The 25036-nt window shown below is 40.1% G+C and overlaps 1 protein-coding gene across 3 annotated transcripts in view; it reads left to right on the top strand.

Moving 5' to 3' along the window:
• The first annotated feature begins 9777 nt into the window (after nt 1-9777).
• spin1.S (spindlin 1 S homeolog) overlaps nt 9778-25036 on the top strand; it is a 28853-nt gene continuing 13594 nt past the window's right edge. The window contains exons 1-2 of one of the 3 annotated variants that reach the window (XM_018243880.2): nt 9778-10105; nt 24030-24255. In XM_018243880.2, coding sequence (XP_018099369.1) covers nt 24204-24255 — 52 coding nt within the window. In that variant the 5' untranslated portion in view covers nt 9778-10105; nt 24030-24203. Of the gene's footprint in view, nt 10106-10148; nt 10967-16227; nt 16428-24029; nt 24256-25036 lie in introns of those variants that run through there. The other 2 variants (XM_018243882.2, XM_041580168.1) reach the window with 2 other exon arrangements.

Raw genomic sequence — 25036 nt, 5'->3', positions numbered from 1 at the left:
ATATATATATATATATATATATATATATATATATATATATATATCTCTATATCTATCTATCTATCTATCTATCTATCTATATATATATATATATATATATATATACATATGGCAAGAGAATATCCTTTATTATGAATTACAAGTCCAGGGAGGGGCAAGTGCCCCACCCCTTGCTCCTATCTGTGATTGCCCATGCCCTGCATTTTGATTGGTAAAATAGCTCTTCATATAACACAGGGTGCCTGTGATGTATACTTGAATGCGCTACACCAAACAAGAACTCCATCTGTGTGTTATAGAAGGCAGAGTATTATAATAATGCAAAGCTAAAAATGCAACGAAATCCCAAAAATCTAAGAAAATTGTGCAAATCAATGACATAAAATAATTGATCTGACAGTATAATATTGTGGTCAAAATGCCCGGGCCCAAAAATAAGCTCTTAACTAAAAAAGAACAAAGGGAAAAAATGAACAAATAAAGAAATGCTAAAAAAAACATGCTAAAAAAACATGTTTGTGCATATACAGCGATAAGTAGGGTTGCCAACTAGGGATTCACCGAATCCACTATTTGGGAATCGGACGAATCCTTGGTGAAAGATTCGGCCGAATACCAAACTGAATACAATCCTAATTTGCATAAGGAAAAAGTGGGAAAAACTCTTCTTTTGTGATGAAAAATCTAATTATTTCCATACCCGCCCCTGATTTACATATGCAAATTAAGATTCGGTTCAGCCAGGCACAAGGATTTGGCTGAATCCTGCTGAAAAAGGCCGAATCCCTTACCTAATCCTGGATTCGGTGCATCCCTATTGCCAACTTTTCTAAAAAAAAAAAGTACCGGCCTTCCTATATATTTATCTTTTTTCCCCTATTAATAACATTGGGATCAACCATCATTTTTACCGGCCAGGACGGTAAAATACCGGCCAGGTGGCAACGCTAGGTATAAGTCACCAATAAAGAAAAGAAACCTCTAACTATACAAGAACATATAGCTACTACATTCTTGGCAGTTAGAGCCTTTGCTTGCAAGCATGTAGGAGTTATATGATTGGAAGGCAAAGTGCTAAAGGACATGTCAACCACCCAAACAAAAATCTGACCATTAAAAAGTCTCACTGCTTTCTTTAAATAACTGCCACTCCATTCGATGAAAAGTAAACAGTGCAGATGCTTTATTCCTTTGACCATGCAGCATATCTCCTGCTCAACCAGCCCCTCTCCCACTTTCCTTCAGAATTATCTCTGGCACTTGGCGATGGGAGCATGAGCAGATTGAAGCTCCTTGTCTTGGGAATCTGCAATAGAAATGATTTGTTCTTCACTTAAACTATCCATCACTAACCCTTCTAAACACTCCCACTCCAGTCATTTATCCAATAACCAGATGGAATTGGCTGCTGCTATAGTCACAATTCCTTTCTAAATATGAGTTTATGTTTGTAAGGGATTGCACATTTCAATAAAGTTTTACTGGGCAAGAGATAGCATTGGAGATGTCAGGCAGGAGGGGAATTGCGCACATGGGCAGTAAGAATAGGAATGTGTCAACGATGACATCACATGGGGGTAAATGGCTGCCGGGTAAAGTCCTTCTAACCACATTGAAGAACGTGGCGGTGCAGGACTTGGGAAGAGAATTGGGGTGCAAGAAAGATGAGGTTTGTGTGGGGAGAGGTGCTCTATGCACACGCAAACTATGTATATATATATATATATATATATATATATATATATATATATATATATATATATATATATATATACAGTATATATTGTTTTAATTCTCTATCACATGGCAATAGTGAGTAATAATGACTTGTGCCAGAAATTACACCAGAAAAACTGTCTAAGCTAATTTACTGAACTTTTCATTATGGCAAATTTTTCCAACACATATATGTTTCTGCCTGTTTTCTCTTCCACGCTACCAAAGCTCCTATTCATTTCCCAGTCTTTCAGTTACACCATTGCCTGTTTGTAAAATTGTACCCTAGCAACTACTGCCCAACTTTTACCTAATACCCCCAGTAGTCATGGTCAGCCATGTCCCTCACTTACTGCACAATAATACTCACACACACACACAAACACTGCCAAATTCACATCCAGACAGAAACAAGTGGATACAGTTCACACTGCCATTTTCTGACTCTTCTCTCTTCCAGCATCATGTGACCAGGGTGTGGGACACAGACTTTGGATGAAATTAAACAAACTTGCAAGTGCGAGGCTGCAGCTGCCATGGAGACGTTATTAGGAGAGAGGAATTTGCACTTATTCTGATCTAAGGAGTTCTTCATCTTCCAAATACTTTTTTTCAGTTCAGTTGTTTTTAGATTGCATGGATTTGGAGGTTTACTGGTTCCTGGTACTACAAACATATGGGGGCACATTTACTTAGCTTGAGTGAAGGATTAGAATAAAAAATACTTCCAATTTCGAAGTATTTTTTTGGCTACTTCGACTACGACTTCGAATCGAACGATTCAAACTAAAAATCGTTCGACTATTCGACCATTCGACCATTCGATATTTGAAGTACTGTCTCTTTAAAAAAAACTTTGACCACCTACTTCGCCATCTAAAACCTACCGAGCACCAATGTTAGCCTATGGGGAAGGTCCCCATAGGCTTTCCTATCTTTTTTTGATCGAAGGAAAATCTGTCGATCGATGGATTAAAATCCTTCGAATCATTCAAAGGATTTAATCGCTCGATCAAACGATTTTTCCTATGATCGTTCAAATGAACGAATTGTGGTAAATCCTTCGACTTCGATATTCGAAGTTGAAGGATTTTACTTCGACGGTCGAATATTGAGGGTTAATTAACCCTCAATAATCGACCAATAGTAAATGTGCCTCTTAAACATTAACCCTTTGAAAGCCAGCAGAAATTCCCTGTTTTTGGAACATTTTGTGTTCTTTCACTTTAGGGGCATTTCCTTGGGGGGGTTTAATTTAGCTAGGAAAATACATGATTTTTTTTCCAGGAGAACCTGCGCTTTCTAAATGTGCCTGAGTTATTGTGTATTTCCACTTCTGAGTAACAATACTTTCCTAAAATTGTCGGTTTTCATGACATAGCTGAAAATCGCCTCAAAGCTTCAATATTCTAGCACCATATCTCCCACATGGCATTAGGTACCAAGACAAAATATCCTAAATATGAATGCCAGGGGTCCAATGAACAGTTTGATGCCCATTGTGCATAGGATTATCTGGTTTAGAGACCCCAAATGAAATCAGCACATAAAAAATTAGCCTGGATGTCACTCCAGCTACTAAATAATAAACACTTTTAAAACATTTCCACATTTAAATTTACATTATGACCCTCTGGCTGCTGCGATATAAGCACTTCTGTGGTACAGAGGGACAGAATTTTTCTGGCCTACACGGTGGCTGATAATGGAAGCCAGTGTTTACCATGCCCCCTTTAAACCACACCCATTTAAACCACAACCATGTTATCCCAAGAACTTGTAAGACAATGTCCACAGGCCCAGATTTGTGGCGAGGCCACCAAGGCCCAGACCTAGGGCGGCAAGCTGTCCAGCCGCTTCCTGGGGAGCACTGGGGAGCCCAGCTCCCCAACGCTCTGATGCAGGCACGCTCGCACGGGAGGGGACTGCGTGGCCAGGTGACAGGAACGCGACAGGTAAAATACAGGCCAAGTGGCAACCCTACCCATCACTCATATGTGAAGAATTTAAGTCATACCCTTAGATATACCATACCCTGTAAATAACACGTCACCCATGATTATACACATTAGAGGCACCTAACAACAATTTCCAAATGCTAACAAACCCCCAGAACAAACCCTAGCAGGCACACATCCCACAGGGAACAGAGTAGGGCAGGCAGAGAATAGCACACCCAGGGAGCAGAGGCCAGACATACTATGGCACACCCAACACAAACAAGCTTAAAGTTTTAGCATATTTTGTTTTAAGAACTTTATCTGACTTCACCACGATCGTCTCACCAAGGATACTGGATGGAAGAACACCACTAGGAAGGCAGGCCAGACAACTCAGCATGGAACAAGCAGGCTGGGCCAGCACAAGCAGAGTAGAGAATAGTCGGACAGGCAAAAGATCAGATTAGGAGAGGTCGGAATAGTCACAGGCAGGCAAGGGTGAAAACCAGTAATAACAGGCAGGATTCACAGGACTATGCACCTAGGAACAAGTTGAATTGAACCTAACAACGGGCAATGTGCTGTATGCTGAAATCGCTTTAATCCCTTTAAATACTATTTGAATTTCGTGCCATGCGCCGTGACGTCATCACACCAGCTTCAATGTGCGCACATAACGTGTGCCATAGGAAACCCAGCACGGGAGGAACATAACGCGCGCCATAGGAAACCCAGCACGGGAGGAACAGGACGCAGGCGGCGGGTGTCCCTGCTGGAGATGCAGCGGGCACCCCGAGGGACACTAGACCACCAGGGAGAGCCACTGGACCACCAGGGTAATTTATATTCCTTACATGGATGCACCTCTTCTATTATGTTTATGTGTTTAGCTGAGGTTCATAAGTCTGGTAGCAGTATTATAGACTGGAGAGATAACAGTCTCTGGTGGAGAAGACCAATTAATTAGTTAAAGTAGTCTAGACTTGATGAGAGAGTGAATAAGAATTTTGGCAACATCTTGGGTGATAAATGAGGTGATAGTGGAATTGTTAACTATGATAGATACATCTAGGATAAGGGTGTTAGTTGTGGGAAAGAGAACCATTTCCATTTCAGAGAGGTTCAATTTAATGTAGCTTTGTGACTATCAAGTAGAGATAGCAGACAGGCAGAAAGAGACCCGGGTTAAGATCACTGGATTGAGATCAGGAGATAGATCTGAGTATCATCAGCCTAGAGGTGGTATTGGAAACCAAATGAGTTGATTAGTTTTCTGAGTGAGGAAGTACATAGAGAGAATAATAAGGGGCCCAAGACAGAGCCTTGAGGGACCCCAACAGAAGGAGATAGAGGAGAAGATGATACTTGTAGGAAACACTGAAGGATCGATTAGTGAGGTAAGAAGCGAACCAAGACGTGTTGTGACGGCTAATCAAATGGAGGGACTGGAGGAGTTGAGGATGATCCATAGTGTCAAATGCAGCTGAGAGAGCAAGCAGTATTAATATGAGAAGTGGGCAGATTTAATTTAATGAGAAAAGCTTATCGCATAATTCAATTCCAAATGTTCCCATAGACTTCAATAAAACCAAGATATAAAGTTTTCTCATCAATTTGAGGATGGAACAATATGTTTTATTTAATAACTTTTAACATCCTGTTCTTGATGAGTAATGGGTCCTTTTATGAACACTGACAATTCCTCAAAGACGTAAGTAGCAGAGTATGCAAATGTGTATATGGTTTGGCTAGGGTGCTATTTTGTCAAGCACTTTGCATATACAGTACCTGAATTGGCAAAAGAGTTGGCAGATAGGATTCAGAATGTCCTACGGTTCCATGCAAAGATGTCCCTTGTAAATTTCTAATTTACCATGATTTTTTGAATCCAACAGACTTGTCATAAATCCAAGACATGTGAGTGACATGTGGTTCTACATATTGCAATAATAGTTCTAAATTTGGAACTATGCTGGCTACTATCGGCCTGCAAGTATAACACTGACAAGACCAGATATGCAACTGTAGGGAATTAGTGCAAATCCCTTGCACTTATCCCTGTAAGCAGAGATGAAGCACAGAGCCTGTGTCTGTGTACTGTAAGCTGTTACATAGCAACAAGCTGTTCAGTGCAGTAGGAAGTGACACAGCAGCTAGTGAGTGGCTGGCAGGAAAAGGAAGTCACGGATACTGGCAAAAGAAAAATAAGCCTGGCATAGAGAGCCGCATCGTGGACAGAGAAAGAGGTCAGAGAGCTGCTGGTGGGCCCAGAGAGCTGAGAGGCTGCACCAAAAGCATTCATACTGTGCCTGGAAAGACAGAGAGTGTGAAAGGAATACAGACTGGAGGAAAACCAGCAGGAGATTCCTATCTGAGCATCCAGGGGGCTGGTAGTCGCACTGTATGCCTGACTGTGCTGAACTCGCTTGAAGAGAGCTCTAAAGTATCCGAAGAGGATTTGTGTGAGTATCCTGTTTAAAGGGACAGAAGCCTAAAGAGCTTATAAAAAGACATTAAAGGACTTTGCCTTTTTAGTTAGACAGCTTTGCGCTAGCAAGTTAGTTAGTGAGGCCCTATTGCCACCGGTTAGGAGTGCTGCATGTACTAGTTGGTCATTTATTTTATGATAAACCGTTATTCAGTTTAACCAATACTGTGTGTGTGTGTTATTATTGTATTCCTAATGGGGCCACCCGTAGGTGCATTCCCGGATCCCACTAGGTGGAGACACTGCGCTAGTAAGTACCAGGTACCCAGTCTCTCCCCATACCACTGCGGAGTGGCTCAGGTTTGTACTGTGCCATCAAGTAAGCGCCACACGTGGAGTGTAACAATGAAAAAGGGGTGTCGAAAGGGTTACACAACCATAAAAATTATTCTACCTTTTAGGTAATAATGTCTGTGCTTTCAGCTCCTGACACAAGCATTCCCATCTTTCTGAATTTAATGAATCTTTTTGTATTATTTTGTAAGGGCCAGCATTTAAAGGGTTACTTCTGCCTTTCCGTATAACACACTAAAATTCTGAGAAAATGTGCAATCAGTCATGTTTTTCTGGTTTGTGAATTATTTAGCTTTGAAATGGCAGATAGGAATAGAAGATGGCCTGAATAGAAAGATAAGTAATAAAAAGTAACAATAATATTAAAGTAGCATTTGTTGATTTTGTTGCTGCCACAGTCAGTATATCCTATTGGAAAGCTGGAAGGAGCCATAAAAAAAAAAAAGAGGAAAAGTTAATGAAAAGATGAACTACTTGTTCATGGCTTCTGCAAAATATGAATTTTTATCCAAATTGCCTTTATTATATTTAAGTTATTACGCAGCTTTCCATTCATTGTTGGTGATATTCAGGGAAGCCTTTTCCAGATCAAGAAAAAAAAAACAAACAATTGTAGACGCAACAAATTGCATGTAATTCTTTTTACTCAACTGCATTTTTTTTATCCTTGAGCACTGCCATATTTAAGAATATATTTGTGGTTGTGTTTTTCACAGAAAAATACTTGCAGACAAGAGAGAATCCTATAGTTCCATTCATTTTCAATACAGCTGAAAATCTTGAATGTTTTAAAATATATAATATAATGGGAAAATAATGAAATGCTTCAAGGAATAGGAAAGGGACTTCACCGGACAAACTGAGTCATCGCGTGGAAACCATCTTAATAAAATCGTACATGCTTTATTGAGAATCCTTCTAAATCACAAGCGGGCAGGGGATGTGCTTGACGCGTTTCGTGACCTCAAGCACATCCCCTGCCCGCTTGTGATTTTAGAAGGATTCTCAATAAAGCATGTACGATTTTATTAAGATGGTTTCCACGCGATGACTCAGTTTGGCCGGTGAAGTCCCTTTCCTATTCCTTGAAGTGTTTGCAAGCCGCGGCCAGAGCGGCCCTTTTTGGGATATACCGGCGTGCAGATCACCTGTTCACGGGCGCTCCCGACCGGCTACAGACTGCTCCTAACCCCCATATTGAAAATAATGAAATTACATTACTCAGCAACTTTTATGTGCTGAGTCATAAAAGTTTTTGGCAACTTTTTTTAACCTTAATTTGGCTAGTTCACTGTTTTTTAGACCCCCTCCCAGGGGTGTAGTACATGGTTCAAACTTTGAAAAGTAGCTTGCTTATCACTTACCACTAAGGATGCAACAAATCCACTATTTTAGGATTCAGCCGAATCCAGAATCCTAGCCAAATCCTAATTTGCATATGCAACTAGGAAAACTGGCCACACAGTGCACGGTTAAAAAAATATTTACTTCCTTGTTGTGTGACAAAAAAGTTAGGAGTCAGATTTAGTTTGGCCAGGCACTTGGATTCAGACAAATCCGAATCCTGCTTCGGTGCATCCCTACTTAACACTGTTTTAACCATACTACTTACCACTGTTTTAACCATAAAGAAGCTCTGCAGCATACACATGTTTTGAGTTGCTGTTGCCTTTTTGCAGCCATTAACATCTTCTGGCAAATATATGACAGTACTGTCAGGAAATGTAAGCCTCTGAAGAATGTCCAGTGTGATGTTCAGGGGAACTAGATCAGGTGTATTATTCATTGTGGACTTTCAAATGTAAAAGACTAGACTATTCTCATCTTTGTGCACTGACTTAATTGATTTAAATGTTTTCTAATCCAGTTTTGACATACCCTGCTTCCCTAACTTGCATGTCTCAATTATGTGCAGGTAAAGGAAGAGCAGTGGCTGCCTGCATGCCTCCTTCTGCCCATCGCTCATGAATACAGAGCTGCTAAATGCAGACTGCACTGTATTTACTGCAGTGGCGGAGGGCAAAACAAAGCACAGAGTCCTGGAGAAAATGTATCTGCAACTTAGGGCACAGAATGAAAAAAGCAGGTAAGCATCTGCCCTGTACGTGATAATGGACCCCTAGTGATAACCTATGAAAATGTACAATCAGTATGCATTTAAGGTTTTTAACTATTGGTCATTCCGTTCCATCATTCTAATTTAAAATGTCATGTTGTGCATTTTCTTATCTTTTAAACAATCATCTAGTCATCCTCCATGGTGCATTCAAACGGCTGCCTGGTTGTGTAATAGACTTGCCACCTTTGATATAGGCGAAACCCGAACAAAGGGTGCAGGGTGTGATGTTTGGAGGGCATGAAGACATCAGAAGCGGGCACAAGGATGTCCATGAACTTATGACGCTGGGGTTGAGTTATTGGCTCACTTAGATGGCACTGGCTGGATTTCTATCCAGCTTTCTCAATGTTTTAAACTGGACAGAAAGCTTTGAATTAACAGTCCTTTGAAAAAAAAAACTATAATCCGGTTCAAGACCACCTGGGTGCAGGGATGATTCTAGTCCCCTAGTACCCTGAAGTGGCTTCCAGGCTGCTGCACTCCTTTCCCTGCCAGGGCTGTATTTAGGTCCGATGCCGCCCATACATTGTGCGCACTGACGTCACACATCATGCACGCTTACATCACGCAACGTATTTGGAGGAAGTGACGGCAGCGTCCCGTTTGTATGACGTCACTCCCGCATTCCTTCGTCGGCCCCCTACCCCTCACCAGATTTTCTATAGAAATGGTGGGGAGTTTTTTTTTTTAAAAAAAAAAATTAGAAAAATAGGCACCCCGAGGGCCGCCCCAAAACCAAAATACAGCCCTGTTCTCGCCCTCACCTTTCTTGGGGTTCATGATGCTAGTGCATCATGGGGTGGTGCTGCCTAAGGCAAGTTGGGAATATTGCCTGATTGGTGCAGCGCCCCTGCATGGATGCTGCTTAAAATACAAACAATGGCGACCTGCAGAAAAAAAACAATATCCAAAGTAGAGAAACTAAAGACCAGCTGTAAATTATAAACGGGTAAACAATGATACAATGGATAAGAGCATGGGTGAAGCAATGGAGTACCACGCTGAAAACTTTCAAAATGAAAACAAAAAAAACCATTACAGAACATATCCCACACACACACTGTACTAATGTTGACATTGAGTAACTATGCGCATGCGCAGTGAAGTCCTACCGCGGCGGCTAGAAAGATCCGGGTACGCACGCGCAAAGCTTTCTTCTGCACTAGCAGAAGAAAGGAGGGGCCGAGACGAATGAGGGATCAGTATTTGGCAGGAAGGCGAGGCCTCCCCTTGGCAGTTACAGTGGGACGGGGCCTTCAACTATAAGTGAGCTCCAAATGTGGCAGAGAATGGAGTGGGAGGGGTGGAAAGGAGAGTAAGGAAACGAATAGGGGAGTGAGTGGAAAGGGGTCGGATTTGGAAGTTCAGGAGAAAGCGAGAGAAAACGCTTGAGGCGGGAGCGGCTGTGCAGATTAAAATCAGTGGTGAAAGAAAGAGAGGGACAATACGCTGTATGTGAAGAGCTCTGCACCGCACCTAATGCGCCGGAACATAAAGGGGGAACCTTAGTGGGGAAAAGGGGGTGCGCCCCATAAATGACACCCTCAGGTAAGGACCTCCCATACTGTTATCTAATTTGCCATAGAGATGCACGGGGCACATTATATCCTGGGGAGCCACAGCATGCGGGCACAGTGCGCGTCACCTTCCCATGTTTTGTGTCAATGCAGATTTTTATTTGTTCACGTTGTGCTCCTGTTAATAACCGCGCGTGCACCCACACTCCAGCCTCTCCTGTTGTTGCCCTGCGCTAACTGCGAGAAGCTTCCCCTCCTCCAGCTGAGCTTTAGCGCCACCTGCCGTTCGCCCCTCCCCTCGCGACTCTTAGACTGTCTGACGTCACTGTGTTTTTTGTAGTCGGTGACGTTAAAGACAAAACAAAAAAAAACCCTTCTATTGTTCCTCTTTAATTTGCACATCAATGGCTGGCCTTGGCGCTGTCACTGCAGCGGGTTACCTGTCATGTATCTGTCATACGCGCACACGCATTTTATTGGCGCTTTGTGTTGTTTGAGGTTTCAATTGTGCCTTTATTAGTGAGACTTGGCCCGGGGAGCGGGCAGGGCAGTGTATCCTCCTCCCTATACTCATGGGAGACGGAGAGCAGCGATAGCGTTTCGCTTGTCTGTGTCTCAAGCTGTAGGTTCCTTTGTCTGCTGCTTTCCCTCCCCTCCCCCTCGTCTCTTTCTGTGAGACGGAATCGCTGCTGCTGCTTAGGTTTGTAAATACAGGCTCCACACACAATATGGCTGACAGTCGCCCTGCCTGCAGCTAGAGCTTCCCCTTCTTTTTTTTCGGGCCTCAGGAGGATTTACTGGCGCCTTGTGTCTGTACTCCCCGCCACACTCTTTTAAGCACGGGCTGAGGGCCGCGGCTCATTGTTCCCTGCAGGCTGGCACTCTAACAAGGGTAAGATACCCCACGCCTTTCCCTTTCTAGCCATGGCCCACCTGCGACCCTCCAGCTGTTGCTGACGTACAACTTTCAGTAGTAGTAGTGTGCACACACTAGCTTGTCGCTCACTAATAGATGGAGGGCCACAGGCTGCTACCCCTGTCTCTATGGCTTCATTGACATGTGCATATATAATGTATTCACAAACAGAGCAGCCATAGATCAAAGGAATGTTGTAGCAGACACATTGATCACACACACATGTCTTGGCTAATACTGTTTTGCCATTATGGGGAGGGGAATAATGCACCAAAATAGTTGGCAGAGTTTCCTACTTTTTCTGTACATTCCCTATACACACACTCACACAGACTTTGTCTAACTTATATCCCCCCCCCCATCTATACTTGGTGCAACAAAAGGCTGACCACTTCTGACCTGCCACGAAATGTTAAGAAAACAATGTTTTACCATCTCTTCATGCTTTGCATGATCAGGATTAATCCAATAACTTGTCTTTCATTGTGCATCAGATAGGATTTAAAGCAGTCCATGAAAAGAAAGTGTATTAGTGCTGGAAGTATTGCTGCCAGGTAACATGTCTGCATATAGATGTTGTTGCCTATTTAGAACAACGCTGCCATTCTTTAAATCCAAGTCATTCATATCCTATTCTCTTTCTAGCATGTTGAATGGGCATAATGTTTAATAAATCCAGCTAGATTGTTTTCATGCCCTCTATTTTTACAATTTGACATTTAAGTAAAATGCAAAACTGGAGAGCTATACCTTTCCAATAAAATGTTACAATAATGACCAGCTGAAGTACCTGTGCATGCATCGTGCTAATATTATTTGAACCTCTAATGTATTTAATGAGGGGGGAAAAAACACACATTGGCAGCTTTCACTTGGTGATGCAGGCTCTGTAATCACTGGACTACAGAGTCATAAAGCTCAATGAGGCCAGAGAATTAATGCTGCAGTCACATTTGTATACATAGGCAAACTGTCTGTGGGTATCTGTCATTAAATACACATGTAATCCACATGGCATTCATAATGATTTCTGCAGCATTAGGTTTTTCATATGAATCTAGTTTGTCATGCAATGGCATTCCTCACAAGGCCTTTCTGCTTGCATGGCATCTTTTAAACCTGGTACCTGTAAAATAAATATGGTTTTGTAAACTATTCAGATGCAAATTATGCTGGCGTGTATTTTATTCATGTTGACATCATCAGGCAGACTGGTGGCCAAGTAGGCAGCTAATGTCATCCTGTGTATGGCTGTTTGTATTCCAGAAAATTCTATTAACATAACTTTAGTACGCTGTCCTTCTGTATGGTTATCTGCTCAACATCATACATTTGCTAGCCTGCAAAAAAACTTGCTTTTTGAACTTTCTCGAGGGAAATGTTCAGCCCTTGTATTGAAATGTTTCTGCATGGTGGCCAAATTTTGGTGGCCATGCCAAATGGGTGGATCTAGATGTTTAGGCGCAGTGGTGAGCCACATTCACGTGTTCTCTTTTTGCTTCTAGAAGCATTTTAACTTCATAGTTGGGGACAACATCCAGAATGCCTGGATGCGTCAGGAAATTATTAAAACCAGTGAGCAGTGGTTTTCAGGTGGTGCCTCACAAGGAAAATTCGGGAGACTTCGGAAAACTAATTGCTCCGAGTGCAATAAGATATCGTACGAAACTAATTTTCGTACGATATTCGGTGCGTGTATGGTGGAAAAAGAGCCGACCGATATCTGCAGAAGACTTGGATTTTGGTCGGCTCGTCGTTCGGGCTGGACTGAAAATTTTGATCGGGTGCCTTTGAAGGGACTCAAACATTGGCCATTGTTAGTGCTGAATCGTCAGATACAGGTAGAATTCTATTGTTTCTACCTGTATATCTACCTGTATATCTGACGATTCAGCTCTACACGTGTGCATTGAAACAAACAATCTTTCTTGGAAAGATCTTTTCCAAGAAAGATCGTAATTGTTACGTCTATGGCCACCTTAAACCATGATAGTGAACAAACTTTATCAGATCTTTTGAGAGTTGCTTTGAGGATCCCATGCCATCACTCTTCAGAGGAGAGTCAAACAGAAGCACAACTTGCAATTGGCCACCTTAAATAGCTTTTCTTATGATTGGATACACCTGTCCATGAAGTCCAAGGCTTAAAGAAAAAGGGAAGGCTTAGGCACCCCAAGTGATTGTATTGACTTACCTGAAACCCCGGGTCGGTGCTCCTATCAGCAGAAAACTGCACCGGCCTGGGGTTATACCGGTGAGCACCACAAAATTTGGCTACTCGTTCTGCTGCGCATGCGCAGCCGCTGGAAGACGGAAGAAGATCGCTCTGTGGTGCTCACTGGTATAACCCTGGCTGGTGCAGTTTTCTGCTGATACGAGCACAGGCCCAGGGTTTCAGGTAAGTCAGTACAATCACAAAAAAAAAACCCCCATCGATTTTCATGATTTAAAGGAGTTGTTCACCTTGCAAACACTTGTTTTCAAATTGTTCACCTTAAACAGATTTTTTTTTTTGCTTTCCATCTTTTATATTTTACACTGTTCCCAAAATTAAGTTGAAAGCTTAATGTTCCTGTTGCTAGTGTTTCAGTCTGGCAGCTCAGTGATCCAGGAGCAGATTCTGAACGGTTAGAATTTGCTACATTTCTTAGCTGTATCTGTGGAATATTAGGAACTATTGTATCAATTTGAACAGCTGCCTTTAATAAAACTCGGATTCTGCTCAGCAGGAACAAAGATAACAAATGTATCAACTAAATGTATCAATTTAGAACAGTCGACGACCCCCCTCCCAGAGCTGCTTTAGAAGGTGAAAAATGAAAGACCACTGTTCTAATGCTTAGTTATATTAATAGGAGATGAAACTTTATAAAGCAACGTATGTCAGTTAATTGGCTCATGTGACTATACGTATGGTTTGTTTGTGTGCAATACAATGGCACATACTGCTAAAAAAGTATATTATAAACATGGTTTATTTACATGAAGTAGGGTTTTATGTATGAGCTGTTTTATGCAATATATTTATATAGAAACCTACATTGTTTGGGGGGTTATAGTTTTCCTTTAAGGAATCAATTCCTGCTTTTCAGCCCCCTTGATTTCCAGTGATTGGTTACCAGTGTAACCAATCAGTGACTTGAGGGGAGCCACATGAGCCATAACTGTTTGCTTTTGAATCTGAGCTGCATGCTAAATTCACTGAACAGTTATGTCCCATGTGGCCCCCCTTCAAGTCGCTGACTAACTCCGTTAGAGAGCTGAAATAATGTTCTGGCTATCATGTTAGACATCCAGTCACTCCAGCCTTTATACATTACATTTTTTGGCTAACTAACTATATTAGAAACATGTTTTATTTTGCACAGCCTATCTATTTATCCAGTTTTTGTTTTTAAAGTAAACTGTTCCTTTAATTCATTGAAGACAGATGTAGAGCTGCTATGAAAGGGTTATGTGGTCCCCAGTGGTGTGATCTCTGTTGGCTTCATTTAATTAGTCCATAGCTGCTTAATTCAGACTTGGAGAGCTCCCAAACAACCAATTCCTACTGTAATTATAAGTGCTGTCATATAACAATGGCATCACTCTTGTACTCGGGCTTAGTAGAGCTCTAAGGCCTGTTGAGAATGTCACATCCGGATGCCTCATCTTGCTGTCTAGTTTCTTGCCATTACATGTAAATATTTGGAAAGTCTTGTGTTTTCCATAGATCACAGAAAGCATAACTTTTCATTCAGTTTAGTTAGCTCAACTTAAACAGTAAGTTAAGGTTGCCATAGATATAAAGACTTTTAAAAGATCTTTTCGTTATCACAAGACCAAACTTATCTTGAAACGATTGTTTAAATGTATGATTTGTCCATCAATCAAAAAGACCATTTCAAGTGATATTGTCTAGTTGAAACCAGGAAAACTGGTGAAGGCTGTCTGCTTGCCCCTGCTAACACTTGGACAATGGATCGATTTCACTGTGAACGATGAAAATTTTCTAACCTTACCGATCGATTATCAGACCAACGTCAGACAAAAAATAATTAGATTGTCCCTATTTGCCATTTGGGTTGTCCCATGTAGTTGTTTGTTGGATGCCTCAGATATTATATTTTGGATCAATTTAGGATGGAACAGACATCACTGATATGCTGGGCCTGTGACTGAAAGTTGGACATTGCTCTCATCATGCTAACTCTACACGAGCTGTTTGTTACAACACTTGTTTTGTACTATTTGCATTTTTTGGAATATCTTCCCCTTGTTGGTTCATGGTTTTATTTGACTTGAGTAAACTCGTGATTGCCTTATTTATTTGTCAAGTGTAAATTTATTTTGTTTGAAAGAATGGCCTCCTAGAGCAGGAATCTTGCTTAAGCATCCACTGACAGCTCAAGAAATCCAAAATAAAAGGATTCAGGAAACTTGTCAGACATTTGCTGGATTCTTAAATGTTTAACAGATGCAGAAAAAAATCACAGGTGATGTTTATAGATAATTGTGTATCTAATCCTTATGGGAATAATTTGTAGACTATAATCATACATTACTTAAGTCCTCACTTGAATGAAATTTGAGACGCTATATGCAATCTTTATGAAGTGCCGTTTAACCTTCTGCTGCCAGCAGAATTTTTTTTCCACAAAACATTTTTGCAAAATACCAAGCTATTAGTGATGTGTGGACTGGCCCAATACCCACAGGTTTACCTGTGGTTCGGGCAGGTTTGGCCCAACCTCGCTGCCCCATTTGCTTTCCTGCCTGCTCTCCCCACGACCTTACACTGCTGACTTCTGGCTTCCGGTTTTGTAGGTGCGTGCCTCGCCCCTTTTGTGATATCATTGGCGGGGCAGGTTGGCGCGGGTCTATATATATATATATATATATATATATATATATATATATATATATATATATATATATATATATGTATTTATTGACTAACCTTAGTTGTTAACAGAGCACTATATTCAGTGGATTTTGCCAATAATGGTTTTGAGATAAAATAAGACAATGGTGTCATTGAATCATGCATTATCATTCTAGATACTACATGAATTAAAACAACCAGTACCTCCGTAGAAATAAAGCAATGTGGAATATGCTGACCAGTAAAGGGAAAAGATCTATACATTAGGGAACATAAATAAGCAAATAGAATGGTAAACTCCCCAGGCATTACTCTGCAGTCCACATCAGGACATGTAACCCAAGCAATTAACATCTGCCTTAGTACTATGAAATTTATTGCAATTGGATCAGGGTGATCTGGTTAATAATCACATGTGAATGAGTTTCTGCTAATGCCTGTCTGAAAAACTTACATTCATTATGGTGATTGTATTACACTTAAAGGTGAAATACCAGGGAATTTCCTACTGCTTGCTTAAACCGAAGATGCTGGTTGGATGAACGAAGAAACAATTCCAAGATTACTCATCAGGTCCAGTTGCTTTAGTATTACTACTAATAGATATATATTATGAGCTAGATGAATGAAAATCTTCATAGACCTGGACTTTTATAATTTTGTTTTCTTGTTTAAAAAAAAAAAAAAAAAAATGAATAGTACTGTACATGTTGGCCATTCGTTCTGGTTATACAGTAATTATACCAATGGCTGTTAGGTACTTTTAGATGACATATCCTGCTGAACTAATATTAAGAAAAACAGTCCATAAATTCCCCAAGAAGCCTGGGGACCGTATGGCATGTATGCAGCTTGTTATTTAGATTTCCCTTTAAAGGGATGTTTACCCTGCAATGTTCTACGATACTGGTAGGGCTTTGCAAAATTAACTTTTTACCTGTATGTTTCTGTACAAAAATGTGCTTGTATATAAGATATTGACAATATAAAGTATTTGCTTATCCTTCCATGGATTTTATGCTAGACCTTGAGGTGTGTGTGTGTCCTTTACTTTGTACCTCATTCAGCAAGATGGAAGCAATTGGCATCTAGGTGTGAGTCAAGTGTAAAAAAGAAAAAAAGCATTCACTGATGCAGGTATTATTATTAAAAGGTATTTATATAGCACCAACATATTTCGCAGCACTGTACCTTTTGAGACTAGCATGTGGATGAATTCAGTTTTGCACATATTTTGTGCTAGCTTCATTACATGAGATCTTTGGTGTTTTGATTGCTGTTGTTTTTTTGGGGGAACCTAGATGGTCAAAATGCCATTCCTTACCAGTGGGGAATGGACTGTATGTGGCAACAGGCTAGCATGGACCACTTAGATTTTTATTTTTTTTTAAGGATTCCCACAGCCTGAGTCTGAAATTTTTTTAAAAGACTTCTGGTTTGGTTTGGCCTAACTTGTAGGGACAGGAAATAGAATTTTCATGTTTTACCCTGTTTAGTGTTAGAAATCACAAAAACAGTTGATATTTCTTAATTGAAACATGGGGAAAATGTGTCGGCACAAGGTCCTGTTCATTGAACTGATTTTGAAAAAAGTTTGTGCTGTCCCTTTCATTTTTAGCTTGTAATTCCAATAGCTCATGGATCAAAAATGTGAAATTCATCAAGGTACAGGATTGCATTTGGTTATGTAAGCCTTTTTTTTTTTTTTTTTAGATGGTATTGCAGAACTAGAAAAGGAAAAGAAAATGCACATATCTGTTTTATGTGACATTCTGTTATGTATGCCAAGTGTTTTGGCAAGTTTGAAGATCCCTAGCCTTAAAGTATACATAAACCTTTTCCCCCTCTCTTTGTAGTTACTCTAATTAGCCACCAGAACATCATGCCTTCTCATTTTAGTTTAATATTGTTTCTATACCACAAGCTAAAATATCCCCCTTCAAAGGGAAACTATTGCTGAAATGAAAATTTAATAAAAGCTTCAGCATACTTGAAATAAGAAACTCTATAAATACAGGTATAGGATCCCTTATCCGGAAACCCAATATCCAGAAAGCTCCGAATTACGGAATGGCTGTCTCCCATAGACTCAATTTTATCCAAATAATCCAAATTTTTTAAAATTTTCATTTTTCTCTGTAATAATAAAACAGTAGCTTGCACTTGATCCCAACTAAGATATAATTAATCCTTATTGGAAGCAAAACCAGCCTATTGGGTCTATTTAATGTTTAAATGAATTTCTAGTAGACTTAAGAAATGAAGACCCAAATTACGGAAAGATCTGTTATCCGGAAAACCCCAGGTCCCGAGCATTCTGGATAACAGGTCCCATACCTGAACAATCAATTAAACATTTTACTATTTCTGAAATCAAGTTCATCTTCACTGCTCCTCTCTCAGCATCTGTTTCTCTTCATTCTCTCTTCATTCAGGGGTTGGGTGTCCAATAATCATTGACAGTTAGATCCAATATATCTTATAGGTGGGCTCCTTTTGCTTAGAAGATGTATTAGATCTCACTAATAAATAAACTGAACAGAAAAATAAACAGAATTCCTGTCTCTCTACATGCAGAATTTGTGCAAAAGGCAGTTATTTTGTTAGATTTAGTTGGTACTGGAATTATTTGAATGAGCTGTAATATGTCTTCTAGGAATGGAAGCGCCCCCCCCCCCCCTATAAGATATATTGGATCTAACTGTCAATGATTATCTAACACCCAACTGCTGCAAGAAGACAGAATGAAGAGTAACAGATGCTGAGAGGGGGGTAGTCAACATAAACTTGATTATTTCAGAAACAATGCATGATATTTAATTTATTAATTTTATTGTATTTATAAAGTTTGTTACTTCAGTATAATGAAACCTATATTAGAATTTCATTTTTGCCATAGTTCCCCTTTAAACTTACATTTTGAGAAAACCATAAAAGATGGAAAGCACCAGAAAAAACGTTTGTTTATGGTTTAAAAACTGAAAACAACTGAACTGAAAAAATTGTTTGGAAGGTGAACAACCCCTTTAAGTTAGAGCAGGGAATCTGCAGAATCTAAGCAAGCTTATGCCAAGCAGACTGTAGATACAAAGGAACATGCTATTTTATAGGGGCCTACTCTGAAACAGAATTAGAACAAACACTGGAGACAGCCAAGCATTAGTGTGCACTCCAATGTGGTACAAGATTAGAGTTGACAGTGGTTGATAACTGAAGCAAAGCAAATTTTTGTGTTTAAGTATCGGATCAGTTATCCATAAACCTGTTATCCAGAATGCTCTGGAAAAGCATTGAAAGGACATCTCCTAGTTTATTCAAATAATTAAAAAGAATCAATTTTCTCTTTAATAATTCAACAGGACCTTGAATTTAATCCCAGTTAAGATATAATTAATCCTGTTGGTTTTATTTAATGCCTAAATTACTTTTCAGTAGATTACAAGTATGGTGATGGGGAAAGACATCTCAGGTCCCAAGCATTCTGGATAGCAGGTCCCACACCTATAGTACCTTACAATAGTATAGTGCTCAGAAGGTTCTTGTAGCAGTACCCTTTACAATAATAACATATACTGTACACTCAATGTATGTATTTAGGTCAGAGTTAAAGAAATATAAATTTGGGGTTCTGACCCATTAATGCTTAAAGGGCACCTGTCATCCTGAAAAATAATTCCAAGTTCTTTTCTATCATGTTAGTTGAGTAAAGTAAAATTTACTCACACTATATTTATTATTTAAATGTTGTTTCCTTTAGTCTTTGAATTTACAATCATAGTAAGCAAGTAGATGCTATTTTGTGACAAGGCAAGTTGTGTATCACCCCAAAATCGTGTGTATTTGCCAGAATAGGGGACCTAATGCTCATGCATGCTGCCCTTCACCAGGGCTGTCCAACTGGCGGCCCACGACCCCCCCTTGTGTGCCCCCCCACCTACCTGCTGTTTGTTTACGATTTGTAAAATTTAAATGGTATCACTACAGAGATTAACTGGCCCCTGCATTGTTTAAACCTCAAATTCAGACTAATCCCCTGTATTGTTCACACTTGTGACACCTCTATTGTTCAAATCCCTAAAGATGGCCATAGATGCAATGATCCGATCGTTTGAATCCTTGAACGAGCGGATTTCCCCCCATCCCCGACCTGCCACTAACCATTCAGATCAAATAAAGTACAAAAGAACAGATCAGCCGATGTTCTGCCCCTGACAGCAATCGTATGAAAGTTATGTCCGACAAAGCTGGTGACAGTCTCCCACTGAAAATCGTACGATCGGCAACACATGCAGAGATATTATCGGCAGCCGACAGAAATCTTTTAACCTGCCTGATCGACCAAACGACCGATCTCAGCCGGACGAAAAATGTCAGGACTCTCTGCACACGGTCTGAAAATCGTACGAATCGAGGATTGGTACTATCAGATCTTTGCGTCTATGGCCAGTTTAAAGCCCTGTACTGTTCACACCTCGGACCCAGACTGAAACTGCCCATATTGTTCACCTGTTCACACTTATACAAAATACTAATGGGGCACCAGCACTGTGTCGCTGTATGTAGTACATCTGGTCCTGATAGGTTTCTCTGTGTCTTTCTCTATTCTGCCTTCCCTATGCTGCCTGTGTGTGCCCTGCTCTACCTGTGTGTGCCCTGCTCTACCTGTGGAACATAAGCCTGGTATTTGTTCTGGGGGTTTGTTAGCATTTGAAAATAAATTATTGTTAGGGGCCCCTAAGGAGTTTAATCATGTGCTGGGGGTGCTGTGTTATCCAAGGGGAAGAGGAGGCATATGGATTTAAAGGAGAAGGAAAGCTACGGAGGCATTTTATTGCGAATAGATTAGCTGCAATAGTGCAAGCTAGAATGCTATATTTATTCTGTAGAATGTTTTACCATACCTGAGTAAAAAGCTCTAGAAAGTCTCTGTTTGTTAAGGATAGGAGCTGCAGTATTAACATGGTGTGACATCACTTCCTGCCTGAGTCTCTCCCTGCTCTGGGCTCAGATTACAGCAGAGAAGGAAGGGGGAGGGGAAGAGGAGCAAACTGAGCATGCTCTTGCCCAGGGCAATGAGGTTTAAGCTGAAGGCAGGAAGTCTGATACAGAAGCCCATGTGTACACAATAGAAGGAAAGAAATGCAATGTTTCTTTTGACAGGGGACTCAGAGCAGCACTACTTTGGGGGTTTACTGGTATATTTAGATGGGCCTTTCTGATAAGGCTTACTTAGTTTTAACCTTTCCTTCTCCTTTAAGGGTATGTCTTAATACGACTTTTTTCACATATGAGTGATGTGATATCCCTGCAGTGAACGCCAAACAATTAGTTTTTTTGGTGTGCTACCACAATTAATGTGGACATGATCTTGTGGTAACATGGGTGTGGTTTAAAAACAGGGAGTGGTCAACACTGCCTTATTGGCCTTTCACTATGTAGGCTGGAAAAATGTTGGCCCTTGGTACCACAGAAGTTGGACAGCACTGCCCTACACAATTATAGATTGTGAGGATGGAGGGGGAATGTAAGGAGCGAAGTGACATCTAATAAGTACTGAATGGAAAGTGAAAGTAAGTGACTGCCTTGCATCCATGCCTGAGACATAGTGGAGGGGCAGGCAATATATGAATGATAGCTGAAACAAATAAAAGGTATGGATGTTTTAAAGAAAAGGCTTTGATTATACAACTTTTTATGTGTGAATGACAGGTCCACTTTAAAGCAGATGTATGGTCATACTGAAAAACAACTACTTTTCTCATAAACATACATTATTTTTTTTCTTACTGTAAAGATAATTCATCTGGTTTCCACCAACCGGCAGCCTTAGCCAGCCCTACCCAAGCTGTTCGAGAAACTTAAGCAGCTGCCAGCCCTCCTGTTTTCTCAGCACAGCTGGATCCTGTCAGAACATAGAATACAAATCCAGTGACGAGCATTCTTGCTTTGGATTTTAAGCAGGGGCTGGTTGAGGAAACCAGATTGTTTATCTTAAAAGCATGAAGAAAAAAAAAGAATGCATATACATTGGAAACTTACTTGTTTTTTACGGATTCTAACTGAATCCCATAACTTAATGTGATAACTATACAGTACATCTACTTTAATGCTACTCACTTTCTTGTGCACCTGTAGCACCTTTGGTATAGCTAGTCCTTATTTACCTTGCCTTAAAGAGATACTGACACCAAGAATTAAACCTTTTTTTACATCTATTATTATAATGTCTTTGCATGCTACCTTTGCATGCTATTTATAATTTTGCCATAAAAGTATTTACAGATGCTTTTATATTACCCATCTGATCATCCATGTTCCTCTGTGAGGGGGCTGCCATATATAATAGCATTATAAACTCTTGACATGTTGAGAATGGACAGTCAGTTTGGCAAAACAGTCAGGTTTAAGTACTTCAAGTAACAATTACTTACAAAGCAGCTCTATCCGTGAAAAATTATCAACATGAGCTATAGGTAACGTTTGATGTACATTCATATTTTGAATAATTTTTTAATGTCAGTTTCATTTTAGCCTCTGATATAGGACTTGCACTCTCCTGAAGCTCCTTTCCCAGTCTCTATAGCCTTCTTCATTTCCTCCTTAGGGGTTACCTGACAGTAGCTGAGACTGTCCTAAACATTCCAACTCATTTGTTTCTCCTTCCCATTTGTAAGATCATCATTACAGGTCATTTTCCACATATCACATATATTCACTCCAAAACATGTAATATGTTATATCATAAAATATATTTTCAGACATGATATCACCCCTTTAGGAGTTAACCTTTATATGAATATATAATACAGAACTATGTTCAACTAATTCTGTGTGCTGACTTTGAAAGCATTGTGCCGTTTAAAATTAGTATTTTTTTTTATCATTAAAGGACCAATAACATTAAAAAAAAAAAATTGTTAGTATACATCAAAAAAAAAACCACCAAGACAAATGAAACTTTAAAATTGCAAAGTCTTTATTAAGAAATAACTTGCCGAAACTCCGCTTGTGCTCCTCTTCAGAAAGCGATCAGGCGACCCATCGTGCAGCGCTCGATTTCTCCTCCCTGCCTTCCTTATAGGAGATAGCCAGGGAGGAGAAATCGAGCGCCTCACAATGGATAGTCACTGTGCTGCCTTTTCTGAAGACAAGCAGAGTTTTGGTAAGTTATTTCTCAATAAAGGCTTTGCGATTTAAAATTTTAATTTGTGGGGTTTTTTTCTATGTATACTTAAAAATTTGTAAAAACATTTTTTTGATGTTACTGGTCCTTTAAAGGCATTGTGTCTTGTATCAAACTCATTTCTTGTTTTTGTTGTTGCATATGACAAATCACCAACGACCATGACTATAATAAAAATCTTAATACTTAACTCCTTTCTCACGGCCATTACAGAAGTATTTGTAGGGACTTTTTATATTTTTGTAATTTGTTGTACAGGTAATGGGAACTATTATCCAGAATTCTCGGGACCTGGGGTTTTCCAAATAACCGATCTTTCCGTACTTCTGTCTTCATACTACTAGAAAATCATGTAAACATAAGATAAACTCTAAGCTGGTTTTGCTTCCAATAAGGATTCATTATATCTTAGTTTGGATCAAGTACAAGGTACTCTTTTTATTACTACAGAGAAAAGGGAAATCATTTTTAAATATTTGGATTATTTGATTATAATGGAGTCTATGGTAGATGGAGACGAGAAAATTCACCAGACACTCAACAGCAAGTAAAGCGGGGCGGACCCCTGCGTGTTTATTTGTCTTGTGATGTAACGTTTCGGGGCGGGCCCCTTCGTCAGACATAAGGGGCCCGCCCCCGAAACGTTACATCACAAGACTTGAATAAACCCGCAGGGGTCCGCCCCGCTTCACTTGCTGTTGAGTGTCTGGTGAATTTTCTCGTCTCTATGTATATTGAAGAGGTGCCGACCTCTTTTCCGGACACCACGCTAATTGACTGGAGAGGCTGGGGATTCAGGAATCCTTTTTGTGAGTCTATGGTAGATGGCCTTTCTGTAATTTGGAACTTTCTGTATAATTGGTTTCTGGATAACAGATCCAATACATAGTAGTAACTAAGAAACACAAGGAGGTGCTTGATTGCACTAAAGTGTTGTCTTTATGTTTGTAGAAAATGTTACTTAGATTAATGTGTTGCTTTTTATTTTTCAGATAGCACTTAAACACTCTGCTTCAAAGTGTTGGGCTGCATTTACTTGATTGGATGGTGGATGGACAGAGGACCATCATTTATTTGTATCGGTGGAAGTAAGTGCAAGCAAAATTGGAGAGGATAGGATTTTCACCTTAAACTGGCAGCTTTGCTGCCCACTTATCCACAGATGAATGAAGACCCCATTTGGAAAGGCAGCAGCTCAGAGATCCAGAGCTGATGCAGGTGAGTTCTGACTAACCGGATACATCACTCTCATTTTTGAGACAGGACATGTTTTTTTGATGTTTGCCCCGTAATGAGCACACACACAACCTGTCGTTCATTGAGAGGCTTTGGCAGTGTGTGTGGCAGAAATAAAAACCCTATGTTCCACGTGTCCACATAACCAAATCCTGAACTTTTGCCATTTTTCTTTATTGCCTATATATTTTGTTTCTTTTAAATACTAGTAATTCATCAGGGGGCTCTGTTCTTGTAAGGAAGCACCAGGCAAAATAGATTGATAGCAATTTAAAGGTTACCTTATTTGCAGATTAAGTATTCTATATGGTCTGCAGTTGGCAATTGTTTTACTTTTAGCACCTTTGAGTTACAGGTTTCATTTCTGAAAGAGTAGATTTAACAAAATGTGAATTTAGAACTCGCTACAATAAAACTCCCTCACATTCTGTTAATTCCTATGGGATTTTTAAAAGCATATTTATCAAATGGTGAACTCCATTGATAAATATGATTCTAATGAATAGAACATGGATGAGTATTTCTGTGGCGCGTTCTAATCTCACATTTTGCTGAATCTGCCCCATAGTGTGTGGGAGTTGCCTATCTTGACTGATTTGTTAAGGAACAGTGAGACATGCTTTTTCATGTTGTGATTTCCCCAGAACTGCATTAACGTGGCTATTAACATTTTTGGCCTTTCTTTGTGGCCAAGTTCTTTTAATTGCACAGAAAATTCTTGGCCTTTGTTTTTCAGTCCCCCCCCCCTCCCCAGAGCAGATGT

This window comes from Xenopus laevis, chromosome 1S (assembly GCF_017654675.1).
Source record: "Xenopus laevis strain J_2021 chromosome 1S, Xenopus_laevis_v10.1, whole genome shotgun sequence".
NCBI lineage: Eukaryota > Metazoa > Chordata > Amphibia > Anura > Pipidae > Xenopus > Xenopus laevis.
This window is presented reverse-complemented; position numbering and strand designations above follow the sequence as displayed.